This window comes from Kogia breviceps, chromosome 20, assembly GCF_026419965.1.
Source record: "Kogia breviceps isolate mKogBre1 chromosome 20, mKogBre1 haplotype 1, whole genome shotgun sequence".
NCBI lineage: Eukaryota > Metazoa > Chordata > Mammalia > Artiodactyla > Physeteridae > Kogia > Kogia breviceps.
Window position 1 is genome coordinate 5,342,328 of NC_081329.1, and position 15,428 is coordinate 5,357,755.

The 15,428-nt window shown below is 41.1% G+C and overlaps 2 protein-coding genes across 30 annotated transcripts in view; one reads left to right on the forward strand and one right to left on the reverse strand.

Annotated features, from left to right (window-relative positions):
- Positions 1 to 15,428, forward strand: part of SPATA4 (spermatogenesis associated 4) — a 67,305-nt gene that overhangs the window by 31,213 nt on the left and 20,664 nt on the right. For 5 of the 13 annotated variants that reach the window (XR_010838482.1, XR_010838485.1, XR_010838484.1 and 2 more), the window contains 2 exons: positions 1,206 to 1,307; positions 1,923 to 2,843. The exons of 3 other annotated variants lie outside the window; for them this stretch is intronic. The gene's annotated coding sequence lies outside the window, so the exon portion shown is untranslated. Of the gene's footprint in view, positions 1 to 565; positions 700 to 1,205; positions 1,308 to 1,922; positions 2,844 to 15,428 lie in introns of those variants that run through there. 5 more of the 13 variants (XR_010838486.1, XR_010838489.1, XR_010838492.1 and 2 more) reach the window with 5 other exon arrangements.
- The window catches only part of WDR17 (WD repeat domain 17), a 78,882-nt gene that overhangs the window by 14,873 nt on the left and 48,581 nt on the right, over positions 1 to 15,428 (reverse strand). For all 17 annotated transcript variants that reach the window (XR_010838481.1, XM_059049544.2, XM_067022562.1 and 14 more), the window contains 10 exons: positions 14,453 to 14,617; positions 12,770 to 12,972; positions 10,243 to 10,392; positions 10,027 to 10,157; positions 8,506 to 8,631; positions 7,338 to 7,493; positions 5,571 to 5,635; positions 2,777 to 2,909; positions 2,208 to 2,299; positions 585 to 684 (listed from right to left, as the gene is read on the reverse strand). Coding sequence is in view for 16 of the 17 variants with exons in the window: in XM_059049544.2 (XP_058905527.1) it covers positions 585 to 684; positions 2,208 to 2,299; positions 2,777 to 2,909; positions 5,571 to 5,635; positions 7,338 to 7,493; positions 8,506 to 8,631; positions 10,027 to 10,157; positions 10,243 to 10,392; positions 12,770 to 12,972; positions 14,453 to 14,617 (1,321 nt within the window). In the remaining variant the exon portion in view is untranslated. The remainder of the gene's footprint in view (positions 1 to 584; positions 685 to 2,207; positions 2,300 to 2,776; positions 2,910 to 5,570; positions 5,636 to 7,337; positions 7,494 to 8,505; positions 8,632 to 10,026; positions 10,158 to 10,242; positions 10,393 to 12,769; positions 12,973 to 14,452; positions 14,618 to 15,428) is intronic.

Sequence of the window (15,428 nt, forward strand, 5' to 3'; positions counted from 1 at the left end):
GTTTTGTGATTAATTAATAACGGTCTCTGCAGTATCCTCAACATGTCCCTCAGTCTCTCTATCAGAAAAAAAAGTAAATTCTTAAAATCTTCCTCGATAGTGTACAATGACTATCAATTATCCCTTAAGGCCAACATAGCTAAGGATACATGCAAACTAGAACCCACATCTTTACTTAATGGTTTGCTATTCCATTAGAGGCTCAAATGAAAAATACCTCAAAAACATAACTTGCGAAGAATATACTAAAGTATTTATAAAAATAAGTGCTTTCAAAAGTCAGGTATTCTCAGTCCAAGTGCAGTGATTCTTCCCTTTACCACACTACTGCTTCTCATATATGATGAAACACTTAAAGTAAGGTTGTTACAAATACGTCTCTTGTAATAAAAATAAATAATTAGGTAAATAAAAAGATCTCATAGTCTGTAGAGTTTACCTGTGTTTATTGGGCATGTAATCGCTCAGGCTTGGAAAGCATGCAAAAACCAGATCTTACATAGAAAGTCACCGTATTATTCCTCCTCAAACATCATGACATATCTTAAGAGCTTTTCATTCACAGGAGCCAGTTTGAAACGTACCTCGATATTATCCACAGCGAGGTGGCAACACGCAGCTAGGACTGCCCGGCCATCCTGAAAATACCATTCCGCCAGCTCTCTGCAGGCTTCCTGCAGGAGTCTAGGAAGAAAAGGTGTACGTACTGGATATAAACACAAGGACTCCATCATAAAAGTGAACTGATGCCTTTTTATAACAAGCTGCGTAAGGGATCACACGAGATTTAATTTTATATCCTTGGTGTAGGTAGAAAGCCTGATTTGGGGGGAAAATCAGGAATGCAGTCTTTCTTAGCAGATGAGCTGACAGGCTACCTGCTCTCCCCTGCAATTTTTCTTCTTTTCAGAAGAAAAGCCAAATTTTCAGAATTTCCCATCCTACATCGAATAATTTATGCCTCAGCTATAGGGGCAGTTAACCTTAGAAGAATTACAGGTTGAACAGAAACTTTTCAAGATTCAGGTGGTGACTGGAACAGGGGTGGTGTAATGTTAGATCTTTAAAATGCCAAGTTTAGAAATGGCGGAGAATAGCAAAAAAACAGGAAGAAATACGTTAGTCCCAACACATTATTTGCCTAACATTTTGTGATCATTTTTACTTGTCAAATGTCCTAAAAGTTTAAATATCCTATTTCCTAGGGCAATGATAGGAGCTAAGAGAAGACACAGAGGAAGGTAGGTTACTAGATTTGAAAAAGGTCAAAAGGCTGGAGAACTCTAATTTCCATTTCTTTTAAAAATGTAAGTATTTGGATTTCTCTCTCTCTTTTTTTTTTTTTTTTTTTTTTTTTTTTTTGCGGTATGCGGGCCTCTCACCGTTGTGGCTTCTCCCGTTGCGGAGCACAGGCTCCGGACGCGCAGGCCCAGCGGCCGTGGCTCACGGGCCCAGCCGCTCCGCGGCATGTGGGATCCTCCCAGACCGGGGCACGAACCCGCGTCCCCTGCATCGGCAGGCGGACTCTCAACCACTGCGCCACCGGGGAAGCCCCATTTGTTTTTAATTTTTTAAAAAAATTGTATTGGAGTACAGTTGGTTTACAATGTTGTGTTACTTTCTGCTGTACAGCAAAGTGAATCAATTACACATATACATATATTCACTCTTTTTAAGATTCTTTTCCCATAGAAGTTATTACAGAGTATTGAGTAGAGTTCCCTGTGCTCTACAGCAGGTCTTTATTAGTTATCTATTTTATATATCGTCGTGTGTATATGTCAAGAGGCCTAGATGTTATTCCAGATGCTAATACCAGGGTCATGGATTTTGAGTGACGTCAGGGAGATGTTATCCACACTGAGTCTAGGGTGAAACATTAATAAACAGCACATCTTACGTTTACTGCCTCTCCTCCCCAGCAGGTTTGATCAGATTTTAAGGATTGAGGTGCTTTATATGCAATTTCTGTACTGAAACGCAGTTTGCTTTTCTGGAAGCTACATAAGACGTGTGGCGGCTGTGTCTATGTGCCTGACATTTCCCTCCTCGTCGAGGGACGGATGCTGTGATGGAACAAGACAGTGGTGAGAAATGCAGCTGAGGACACGAGACAGACAAGTCCTCCGCGTGCCAAGGAGGAACTGCCTTAAAGGGAAACCAGCCACAAAAAAATATTGATCCCCAGCAAAGAACGAATCGCTCACTCGTTGAAGTCTTCCTTGTAGATATCATCAGAATAAGAAGATCCTTTAGGTGTCGAAACATGGAAGGTTTGCATATTTCCCTCACAAGCAGCCTGGAATTTAATGCAATCTTTAGTTAATCTGTAGCTAACCGTTGATAATGGACCAATTTCAGGATATTCTTTTGAACAAAGTATATTTAAATGATGTTTAAAATTTATACTACGATTTGGAGATACCCTTAGAATTTAAAACAAAAAAACCAAAAAAACCCCACAAAAAAACCAACCCATGAACTCTGTTGTATCGACATGAAGCTTCAAGTGAACGGTTACTGGCGTTGTTCAAGTGTATACAGTGTCCAGTAGCGTAGAAAAGGCCAGAGTTCGGAGATGCTCGCATGTTTAAACATCTAAAATAGGTTCAGTGTGGCCAGAGCAAAGAGAGGGGGACTGAAATGTCCAAGAAAGAAGGTCGGGAGGTGGGCAGAAGCCAAGCCATTTACAAGTCTGTCCATCACATGAACATGACCTTCCCCCTCCCACACGCCCCTCCCAGCATGTCCAGCCCGTGTCGTTACGCGTTTGTACCTGTGCAACAAGCAGAGCTTCTTTAAGCTGACCTCTTGACATTAAAAAATGGACTAATTTTTTCACATCGCCAATGGCTATGCAGTATGGAATGACATCATCCTTATCTTCCTGGATTAACTGATCAGCTCTCCTAATAAAATAACAACAAAGGTTTTTTTTTATATAACAGTAATTTCAAGGTTCTCAGTTTGAGATTCTCTGAAGTATCTAAAATTTGCATCAGAATCCACAAAGACTTAGATTTATAATCAGATCACATAAGGAGGACAAACGTTTTCTGAAATAGTAAACACTATTAGTACTTGTTTTCCCTTAGGATACTACAAATTTTCATATTTTAAATGCACTGAACATTTCAGGTCTTAAAATTAATGTAGCTTAGCTATTAAAATAGAGAATATATCCTTCTGATAAGTTGTTATCTAGATATGTGTGATGGGACATCTACTCTCAATTGGATTAATGCATATGTGGGTGTCTACTTCACTAAAGACAGAATTTTAAGTGTTTTGGTGAGCAGAGCAATAATTGGCGAGCCTCTAAATGCAAGGAGCCTAAGAATCATGAAAAAGGATAATTCAAGAAAATTTTATTTCACTGTGACTTATACTGAACAAACATGAAATTTATTTCTGTTTTTATTTTTTCCCTACTCACTGTCACAACCGGCTACGTTTCTGCTGTGCTCATATGCTGGAAGGGGTTAAGGAGCTTTGCCTCAAGCAAGGTAGCTTAAAGAAAAACAATGTTCCCAAAACGTGAGGGGGGAGCGGGGGCCTGATCTTGGAGATTATGAAGGATATACATGTGTCTGTCTCTGTCTCTACACATCCATCACTGTCTGTCTGTCTGTCTGTCTCTGTTTCTCTTTTCCTGTTTTAAGTCCCCATTACCTTCTCAATGACCAATGACGTTAGCCCCACTCTTAACATTTAATCTCAGTTTTACTGAAAACTAATCTGTTATATTTAATTTATGCCGGCACCTGCATTAAACTCCATTTCAATCGCCAACCTCTGGGTGGGTGCAGTAGACACTTTTTTATTTAATAATAAAGCAACACTTTTATTACTGTTTTCCTAGATCACCGTTAAGAGTCTCCAGCTCATGGGGTCATTGGAGTTTTCCCTAACAACCAGGCTTTTACCATCTGACCCTGATTTCCCTGTTACAGCTGTTTAGAAACAATATTCTCTTCCTGGGCTTTCAGAAGTAGGACTTGAGAGACTGACGATCAAGCTCTCTGAATGGCTGGCTCCATAACACGAACCTAGGAGTTGCGGGGAGATGATTTGCTGGCCCCCACGTGAGCTAAGGAGCAGAGAAAAGCAGGTGTTGGTTTTCAAAGATAAATGAACAAGACTGTTGTTTCTTAGGTTGAAACAAAATTGTTTTGTGAAATAAATACCCTCTGCTACCCTGACTTTGTTAAGGTTTCAGCGGGAGCAATGACATTTACAATCGTGTAGTAATTGTACACACAATAGAAGAGACATGAACTTAGAATTACTTTGGATTCTTAGAGCTTCGTGTAAGGAGCCTGCAGTCTGAGGGCTGGAGCTATAGCTATTGCTTAACTTATTTGGGGAGAGTAGGTGCCAGGGAATGGTCCACTTTCCCACGGCTAATGGCGTTAATCCTTCTGTATTTCATGCTTATTCTCTGATTGATTTTATTGGTACATGTGAGTTACAGTTGAATTTTTTTCTAAACCATGTCCCATGAAACGAAAACCAAACTTTTCATTTTTAATGCCAGAAGCAAGGTAATTTACTCACTAAATAGTCCTCTACGGTAACTGGCACGTAGTGAGCGCTAAATATTTGTGGAACGAATGAATAGAACAGAACAGAGAACAGTCTATGTTTCCCCCTCAAAAGATACGTGGTGGAAGCCCTAATCCACGGTACCTGTGAATGTGACTTCATTTGGAAATAGAGTCTTTGCTGATATAATTAAGTTAAGATGGGGTTGTACTGGATTAGGGTAAACTCTAAATCTGATATGACTGGTATCCTTATTAAAAAGGGGAAACTTGGATGCAGAGACGCACGGGGGATAATGCCACGTGAAGGCTAGGCAGAGCCTGCAGCGCCAAGGGCCGTCGGTAGCCACCGGAAGCCAGGGGGAAAGCAGGGACCTGATTCCTTCTCAGAACCTCCAGCAGGAAGCAACACTGCTGACAACTCGACAGCCGTGAGAGAACACATTTCTCGTGTTCTCCGCACTCAGTCTGTGGTCCTTTCTTATGGCAGCGCTAGGAAACCAATACACCGCAGAAGAAATCTTGTTTGTTTATCACATTCTAGAACAAGGACATCCGGTTAACCTGGTTCGGTGGTAAAACTCTTCTTCAACATCAGAACTACCTTGTATACATGCAGGGGACACGGCAGGAATCAGTGTCCACAGAGAGAATTTCTGAGCGTATTTATAGAATGACTATTTCACGAACTGCTGGTAACCTTCAAAAAATCTTACCACTTATATATATTTCAATAGCAATACATTAACCAGTGATTATGTTGACTGATCTGTCATTTCCTCTGTCAACATGGGGGAATTTGCCTTCCACCACCGTTCTTAGCAGATGTCAGCTCAAATATGAGAACGCCAAATGACTTATAACCGATTCGTTTAATTTACTGTATCAGGAGATATAAAATTCAGTTATCATTTAAAACAACATAAGAGTAAATAAAAAATCTCAAAGGCTACTAGCATATTTATATATTGCTTCTATTTTAACAAAATGTAAAACATCTGTCTGGACACAGAGTCTCTGCCTCACCTCTGCATCAACTTCTTCCAGTATTTCACAGACACCCCTGGAGCAATTGACAAGGCTTTGTCCCACTAGAACAGGAGAAAAGAAGAGCAGAAACATACCCATTTTGATTGTACGGGCTAACTCTTAACAGACTTTTTAAAAAATGAACTCATATTTATAATACAAGTTTGTATTAGAGTGTCTGGATTTCCAGGGATATTTTTTGTATACTATCTCATGCATTCCCTAGAGTGTAAGTATTACCATAGTTTAAAATAAAATAAGATACAGGGCTTCCCTGGTGACGCAGTGGTTGAGAATCCGCCTGCCGATGCAGGAGACACGGGTTCGTGCCCCGGTCCGGGAAGATCCCACGTGCCGCGGAGCGGCTGGGCCCGTGAGCCGTGGCCGCTGGGCCTGCGCGTCCGGAGCCTGTGCTCCGCTACGGGAGAGGCCACGGCGGTGAGAGGCCCACATACCGCAAAAAAAAAAAAAAAAAAAGATACATAAATTCCCTGATTTAGCAGGGAAAATCCCAAGCCTACAGAAAAAGAAAGAGCCGTGGAGGGGAGGGGGGGAGCAGAGAGAGAAAAAGAAAGGAGGTTGGGGGAAGGGGTTGTACATAAAGTACGTAGTTTGAAAAATGTACGTACTCACCTTCCCACACAACACGAGTAATCTGGTCTATGGTATTCTATGTTCTATTTTCAAAGTCATGTATACACTGAAATTTTTATTTCACTGTTACTTATATTTAACAAACACGGCATTTATTTCTATTTTTATTTCTTCCCTACTCACTGTCATAAATTTTATTTATTGTCATCTCTCCCTTTATAACTGATATTCCTGTCTTCATATTTTAAAAATTAGACTACTACTAAAAGAAGCTCACTGTTCAATTAAGGCTGATTGTGACTGTTGTTTGAAGACACAGATTTCACTGAATTCAAGTCTAGAAGGGAACTAGAGGAGAAAATATTCTGAAATATCACTATATAAATCAAAACTTCATTTTAATTAAGGCTCTCCAAGACAGGCAAGTCCTACTGCAAATAAAGCTAGAAAATTGGTAATTAGCCTGAAAATAATAGGTTACATTTTCAATAGGGAATTTTTGCAAAAAAAATGAAAAGCTCAATAAATCTTCCCAAACTGAATAAACTCATGTAACCAGCTCCCAGATCAAGGAACAGAAGCCCCTCCTCTCTTTTGTTCTATTTTAGTCACCACCCATCTCCCAAAGGAAACCACCATCCTGAATTTTAATAGAATGGATTTATGCAAACCTTTCTGGAAAACTCCGTTTTGTTGATTCGGTGCTCTCTAAAGACCAGGATGTGCCTTCACAGCTGACCCTCAGAGGCGGTCAGTGTGGGGCTGACAAACAGTATTTGCAAGGGGAATTCACCGGGAGTAGATTAGCCAACATAGCTTTTTTTTTTAGGAATCAAAGACCAGAGTCGAGGACAGTGGTTCTCACAGGTTAGCTTGTTGGGAAGAGAAGCTGGAGGGCTTAGAAAAGCACCCGGCATTGGGCTCCATCCCCCGAGTTCCTGATTCTGTAGGTTTGGGTGGGAAAGGCATGTCTAAGGAGTTCCCAGGCATGCTGATACTGCTATAGCCGGGATCTCACTTGGGTAACCACCGCTCTGAGGTGTAGCCCTGGTATCAGATTGGCAGAGAACCGACCAGACCCGGAAGAAGATAAGCTTGATATTTCGTATCTAACTGAGACTTGGAACTCTGTGTGAGACTCCTTGGTTTTGCTTCCATATCACATTTTACCTCTCCAAGTTCGACCATCAGCTCACAGTATCTCCGAATCTGTCCTAATCGCAAGTGTATTTCAGCAGCTTCCTTCAGTCTTTCCTCTTTACTAGGGACACCAATACCACCACCAAATTTAGACATCTTGACTGTGGTTAGTTCTTGGGCTTCAGACTGTTAAGAAGAAAATGAAATTTTCTAAATTTTGTTATGCAACAGTTAGTGATAACAGATTATTATCAAAGCATTATACGGATACATATTTTATAAGCATATAGCAATGGAAATTAAATATTTATTAAAATCAGTGCTTTTTATCTATAAAATATATTACCTCTTTAGACCCAATATTTTGGTGTGGTGAAGAGTAGGGCTTGGATATGCCTGGTGTGGGTGGAAAGAGGCTAAATCCCATTTTCCTTAAAACTCACCAGAAGTCCAGAGGCCAAAAGGCAGTGAGTGATAAAGTGGTATATAACTGGTGAAAAAATATATAATAAATAACTAACAGTTATTCTAATTGGTTTCTGTACTATCAGTAGGTAGCTGTTATAATCATTAGGTGCTTAGTTTGTGATTTAAAAGGGTACTTTCTTTATGAAAATAGCTGCTTCCTGACACCGTCAAATCCACCTCCCTGGCGTGATTCTCTCCATGGTCTAACAATTATTAAACAGTCACCCACTGATACTTCATTGCAAATATAAAAGCTTTTTCTTCTTTCTGGTCCCAGGACTGGTTTATTGTTGGAACTGCATATCGCTTCACGTATAAGGTGACTAGTAGTTTTGTACTGAAATTCCTTAAGGGATAAAATATGATCAGTTTTAATAAAATATATCCCAGAATACAGCCTAGTAGGACTCTTGAGACAAAATCAGAGTAGCCCATACATACAATCATCTGGTACTAGTGTAAAGGTAAAGCATTTCAAGGGCTTTCCAGGTGACCTTCGAAGAATTTCACGAGATTCAACCTATGAAAACCGTGGCTGCCGTAATCTGTTCCCAAAATAATTGGTACTCTCGTGATCAGTTTTCACTGAAGGTAAAAACTGTCCTCAGTGTTCACTTACTTCAGTCTACCAACTCTAATTATATATGGGAAAAATAATTTTCATATTTTAAAAGTGAAAAGGCAAAACAGTTTTTTGTTTGAGTACATCACATCTGCATACTTTACTTACTGTTCGGAATGTAATCAGATGTTTCAAATGCATTATTCCTTTACAGTAGTTCGGAGGAAGTAAGCTATCATCTTGCCCTTTTATCACAGCAACTAAGTCCCATAAATTGTCACTGCCACCCGGAGGCTAAAAAGTTGATACAGAACATCCAAAGATATAATAATGAATTAAAAACCCCACAGCATTTTGCACCTTTAAAAATAGAATGCAGGCATATCTAACTTGAAACATTAACAGGATAATAACTATACTCTATCTTATTTATTGTTTCTTGCCTCCAGCCGCGGCGGGTCCTCGAAGTGCAGCAACGATCGACGAGAGGGGGCAGGGAACTGAAGGCACCAAGGTGTGGGATCAGAAGGGCACAAGCAACTGATGGTTGCAAGGCAAGTTTAATAACAAAGCGTAGCCGTGTATATACCCCTAAAGCAGGGAATTTGCTTCCTCACGGCATCAGCTGGTTGATTGGCTTCTCGGCTTCTCCCTCAAAGGCACCAATTTCCCCTCCAGGGTTGCTTTTCCTAGCTTTAGGGAACAACCAGGGACTCCCAGTAACTGAGCAGGTCCCTGGAGCGACTTGGCCAAAGGCCATCTCCTCTTTTACGTTCATACCATAAAGTCCAGGATGCAGACCAAGGAGAGTACAATCGGGCCCTGAGGCTTATGAGGGTCTTAATGGCGCCTTCCTCAGAGGACAATGCTCGCCACAGTTTCTGGTTTCCATTTGCTTTTTTTGTTTGTTAGGCCCTCTGAGATCCTTGTTGGATCAATGCATGCACCCAAATTGTCTATTGAGGACCAGAGGGGAAGAGCTTTATTTGTTGCAAAAGATCCTTGAATCACCCACAGTCCCAACAAATAGCCTCTATATACACAGATGTGCGTGTATAAGCGTGTGTGGTTTAATATGAAAATTTTGGATATTTTCAAATGTATATAGTAGAAACTGTTATAATTTATAAAATAACACTAAATTTAAAATCATTTTAGGTCAGTGGCAAACTCTTTTGATTACATATTTTGTTAGCTCAGCTATCTATTATCATGTGGAAGATCACAAATAGTTCTTGAGGTGAAAAGGGTCTTCAAAATAAAACACGCAGCTCTGAAGTGCAAGTAATAATTAACAAGGAAAAGTTGATTTATTGCCAATAATAAAAGATAATAATATCAAGGCGAGGGCCAGAATAGAAGGTAAGGAAGCAGGCTATAAAAGCAGACAAATGGAGACCACACAGCAGCAGTTGACAAGTTAGGAGGCAGATCCGTAGCTGAAGTGCCCTAGAGGCTGTCAGAAACGCTACTGATTAGTCAGTGATCGATTTTATCAGTGTTAGTAGGGTAGAAACAGCAAATTGCCTTCTTCTGTCTCTTTTTTAATGTCTCATTGCCCTCACAACTTATGGGCCATTTGCTTTCTTACACTGGGATGACACATGTAAATATGTGATAACTGAAAAGTTGTCATGATTCACTTTGGCTACAGGGCACATTTTCACATTTAATTCTTATAATACTTACTGATAAACATTCTGAAAACCATCTTAGTTTTTTCACACGAGCGTTGCCACTTAGTTTCTCTATCTCCTGTTTGATATCTCTTGACACTTTGCCACACAGCAGAGGGGGCATGCCTTGTTCCACAGCACAATCTGGAGAAGAGACACAACTCAGTGAGAAGAGCGCTTCTAAAATCGTATTTAGAAAGAAGATCTAATACATGCAGAGTTTCCATACCAGTGTTCCCGATAATTTCTTCCCAGGATCTATCTGCCAGAATATTTATTTGTAAAGGAGTGATTAACGGCGTTAATGACCAGAGTCTCACTGTAGAGTCCCGGGAACACGAGGCCATAGTGAAGGGGCGACGTGGGTGGCATGTTAAACCTGATGGAAGAAATAAAGCCATTTACTAAAGGAAGCACTGAAAAAATATGTTTTATTGATGTGTACCTCCTAACCCTTCCACCAAACTGAAGTTGTGGAGAAGTGTTTTAAATAACATTTCTGTCTCGGCTGAAAACAATACAAGGATGTAAAAAAAGTATTGAGCATCTTCTGTAGATAGGAATACAGAGTTGAATAATTATTTGAAAGCAAATGGTCCCGGATGAAAGTGTTGAAATTACATTTCAGTTGGTGTGTCAGCAAGCTGACTGTCATACCCGTGGACTCCACAGTGATCCACGGATGGGTGGATGCTCTCATTACACAATGAAGAAAGACTTGAGGGGCTTCCCTGGTGGTGCAGTGGTTGAGCGTCCGCCTGCCGATGCGGGGGATGCGGGTTCGTGTTCGGGTCCGGGAGGATCCCACGTGCCGCGGAGCGGCTGGGCCCGTGAGCCGTGGCCGCTGCGCCTGCGCGTCCGGAGCGGCTGGGCCCGTGAGCCGTGGTCGCTGCGCCTGCGCGTCCGGAGCGGCTGGGCCCGTGAGCCGTGGCCGCTGCGCCTGCGCGTCCAGAGCCTGTGCTCCGCAACGGGAGAGACCACAGCCGTGAGAGGCCCGCGTACCGCAAAACCCTCAGAGGTGGGTGTTTTATAAAAGAAAAAAATTACTGAGCTGGTTTTAAACCCAAACCCCTAGGTAGTGGCTGGCCTAGAATTTTAAGCCAGGTCTATTCGTTCTCACACCTGCTCTGCTTTATCATTTCTGATGCATGTCGATGATTTGCAAAGATTATGGAGGAGTGCCAAGTTAAATATCAAAGTGTAGCTTCCAGAGCTTCCCTGGGGGCGCAGTGGTTGGGGGTCCGCCTGCCGATGCAGGGGGCGCGGGTTCGTGCCCCGGTCCGGGAAGATCCCACATGCCGCGGAGCGGCTGGGCCCGTGAGCCGTGGCCGCTGCGCCTGCGCGTCCGGAGCGGCTGGGCCCGTGAGCCGTGGCCGCTGCGCCTGCGTGTCCGGAGCGGCTGGGCCCGTGAGCCGTGGCCGCTGCGCCTGCGCGTCCGCTCTGGCTGGGCCCGTGAGCCGTGGCCGCTGCGCCTGCGCGTCCAGAGCCTGTGCTCAGCAACGGGAGAGACCACAGCCGTGAGAGGCCCGCGTACCGCAAAACCCTCAGAGGTGGGTGTTTTATAAAAGAAAAAAATTACTGAGCTGGTTTTAAACCCAAACCCCTAGGTAGTGGCTGGCCTAGAACTTTAAGCCAGGTCTGTTCGTTCTCACACCTGCTCTGCTTTATCATTTCTGATGCATGTCGATAATTTGCAAAGATTATGGAGGAGTGCCAAGTTAAATATCAAAGTGTAGCTTCCAGAGCTTCCCTGGGGGCGCAGTGGTTGGGGGTCCGCCTGCCGATGCAGGGGGCGCGGGTTCGTGCCCCGGTCCGGGAAGATCCCACATGCCGCGGAGCGGCTGGGCCCGTGAGCCGTGGCTGCTGGGCCTGCGTGTCCGGAGCGGCTGGGCCCGTGAGCCGTGGCCGCTGGGCCTGCGTGTCCGGAGCGGCTGGGCCCGTGAGCCGTGGCCGCTGGGCCTGCGCGTCCGGAGCCTGTGCTCCGCAGTGGGAGAGGCCACAGCAGTGAGAGGCCCGCGTACCGCAAAAAAAAAAAGACTTGAGGACCTTTCATTTTAGAATGTCCAGAAATGGGATTCTCTCCCACACTCAGTCGCGCACTGCAGGAACTAAAAGGCCATTGGCGTAAAGCATATGGATACAATGACTAGGTTAGGGTTAAGTGCTCTCAATAATCATTGTTGCATTCTTAATTTACCTACTCAACCCCATCAAGGCCTGGGTGCTACAAATGAGAGTAAAGTCATGTGCAAAAGGTAAAGAATCTGATTGTCCATTCCCAACTCATTTATGGTAAAAAAACTTTGTACTATATTAAGAAACAAAACATTGCCCCAAATATCCAAAAATAGAGGTAAAGGAATGGTAACTACGTCATACCTAAGTCATTAAGGATTTCCTGTTTCACAGCTAACCTTTGGGGTGATAGTAAAGGTAATGGAGAAAAATCCAAGCCACACATGAGAAGACGTGCAAGGGTATATGCGTGCGTGCGTGCGTGCGTGCGTGCATATGTTTCTCTACAGGGATAGAGAGAAAGACACCACAGTGCTAACAAGAGTTATTTTCTGATTATTTCTGATGACATCTTCTATTATCTTCTGTGTATTCTGATATTTAAATAGTAAGCATGTATATTTCTACTAAGATGTTATTTCAAAATGCAACACTGTAAGACTTCTTCAAAAATACTGTCTTGCTCAGAAATTATAATCATTAATATAGCAAAATTTAAAAGTACATGAAAAACACTTTACCGTATACATCTGCACCATGATCGTACACGGTATCCAAACAAGTTCCTTCCCGAGTGTCCCACACTTTTATAGTATAGTCCCAGCTGCCGGATATTAGTAGGTATGGGATCTCAGTATTCCACATTAATCCCCGCACAGGCGCCGTGTGCCCTCTAAGAACGCTTATGCATGCATCTTGAGTATAATCCCAGATTCGAACAGAACTGAAAACAGAATATTATGTATACAATACCATTCAAGTTACAACTTATCTAGAGTATCAGCATATTCTTAATGGAACACAATGATTATTTCTTAGTATATTGAAAAAACATTTTATGTTTCAATATATGTTATGATTCTCTTCTTTATAGCAAATAAAAATGAATTTTATTTATTTTAAAATGAATAATTAACTAGGCTAGAGCCATCCTATTGCAATATTTTTTGCTTACTTTTACTGATCATTAACCCCTGATACTAAATATATGATTTCACAGTTTATGTGTTTAAAAAATTGCTTTCTTAAAATAAAATAGCCAGAGTAGATAAAGCCAAAGAAAAATATGACTAACCACATGTATACAAAAATGTAAGAGCGCTCAAATTACCTGCATAACATGAAAATACAGCATGTATGAGGATGGGTATTATTTGAAAAATCAATTTGTATCTCTGCTTTTATCCATACAGGAAACACTTCATGTTTTTGTCAGTTAAATAAGTTTCTTAGTCTGTGGAATCACTCTCAGATCAAGTACAAAATTTAAATATAAATGGGTTCATAATATTACTTGAATCTACTGATTGTGTAGAGTACAAATGTTACTGAAGGACAATTTGAACTCAAAATCAATTTAAGACCTCCAAATGCCAACTCTGCTTGGACAATTCATAATAATCTTTTAGTTAAAGATTTATATAAACCTGAGAAATATCAAAATATTAACACTCCAAAGGTTACATTACACTATTAGGAGACACACCACATATTTTATTCCTTAAGGCATATCTCTTTCTGCTACATATAAAAAGACTCCTTTCTTCTTTTCCCCCTTTATACCAGGACAGGATAATGTGGTTACTATATACTGCAACTTTAACTTGCACCAAGTAAGATTTTTCTTACCTAAATTTATCTCATATTCAAACAGCCCAAACTGTACCATGCAAATGTATCTTGTCTGGATATAAAATATAGACAAGATTTCAGAAACTTTCATAAACTCAGAAGAAATGTTAAGTCACTCTCATTTCTAAAATATCTTCTTTTCATGCTAACATATATAATCATCTTCTTTTATTCCATTCTTAATGAAAACAGAGTACAGCGGTTTTCCACATTAAACATGGGAACCTTACTAAAAATGAACTCGTCTCTACATTTTACAAAGGTTTATTGTTTCAGATGTTTTCCCCTTTCCCGAAAGATTTCTGTTAACTTTGTTCCTAATAAGACAGAAATAAGCATCTATTACAAGTACAACAAATAAGGAAATAGAAATCATGAATAAGATGCTAAGTATGGAAAAATTTAATTTACTTTTAGTTGGATGCAATTAGATACTTGTTAACTGCCTACTTGTTAAGTACATGTTTAAAACAGTTCCACATACACGTTGGATCATATAAATAAGTACATTTCTAGAAAATTACAAGCTTATGATTTTTAGGACTAGAGAATTAGAATCCAAAAATACATACCCATCATCAGAGCCACTGCAAAGAATTCCCTCCCTCAGAGGAGACCACCTAACGTGGAACACTTTCTCTGTATGCCCACTAAACACTTTCAGTGGTTGATTGGAACTGGTGGCCACATAATAGACACGAACATTTTTGTCTTCACAGCCAGTGGCTATCATGTCTCTGAAATATCACCCACGGCACATTAAAAAAATAAAAAGTTCGATATTATTTGTTACTGATCGTTTTTAAATGCACACAGTTCTAACTTCTAAAATGAGAATTTTTTGCTCCCTTAATGAAGTTACACTAAAAACTTACATACGTAAAAACATCATTTACAGCAACTGCTCTAGTACAGAAAGAGTTTCTCAGAGTTTCCTTTCAATCAGTTATGTTTTTATTTTATTTATGAGATAATGGTACAGTTATTTCTATACAGTCTTTTTCAAGATGTCCAGATTCATAACTTTAGTATTTCTCAGACCTTTATATTTTGCAACTGTTAGGTCTTAAGAAGGGTCCTGAATGGTCAGTGATTGAGATTTGCTTAATTGCTGGTAGGCACGTTATTAATTACTACATGCCATGACCGCTGGTAAATTTTTTTGTGGTAGGGATATAAATAGCAATGTTTCCCCCAGAAGTGTGCTAGGAAAGCTCCCCGCAGAACCAGGGTCGTCTCATCTGACAGTAAGTCACATTCCTGGTCTTCCAGTTCTCTTTGGTGAGATGCTTAACTGTTTGATCCAACAGAATCCTCTGGGAATATAATATGTGGATCTGATCTTTTCATGATCTTGGCTCAATATCTCCAAGAGAGTGAGATAGCTAAGCGACTCTTTGTAGCCTAGCTGTCATGCCAGGAATACCGTTCCCAACGGAATTCGAGTACCAGGCAGACCTGTGGCATCAGGGACCAGCCAGAACAGTCTCCCGGAGGAACATTAACAACCGTATAACAACAGTCCCCAGGCTTTAAAGGTAAAGAGGA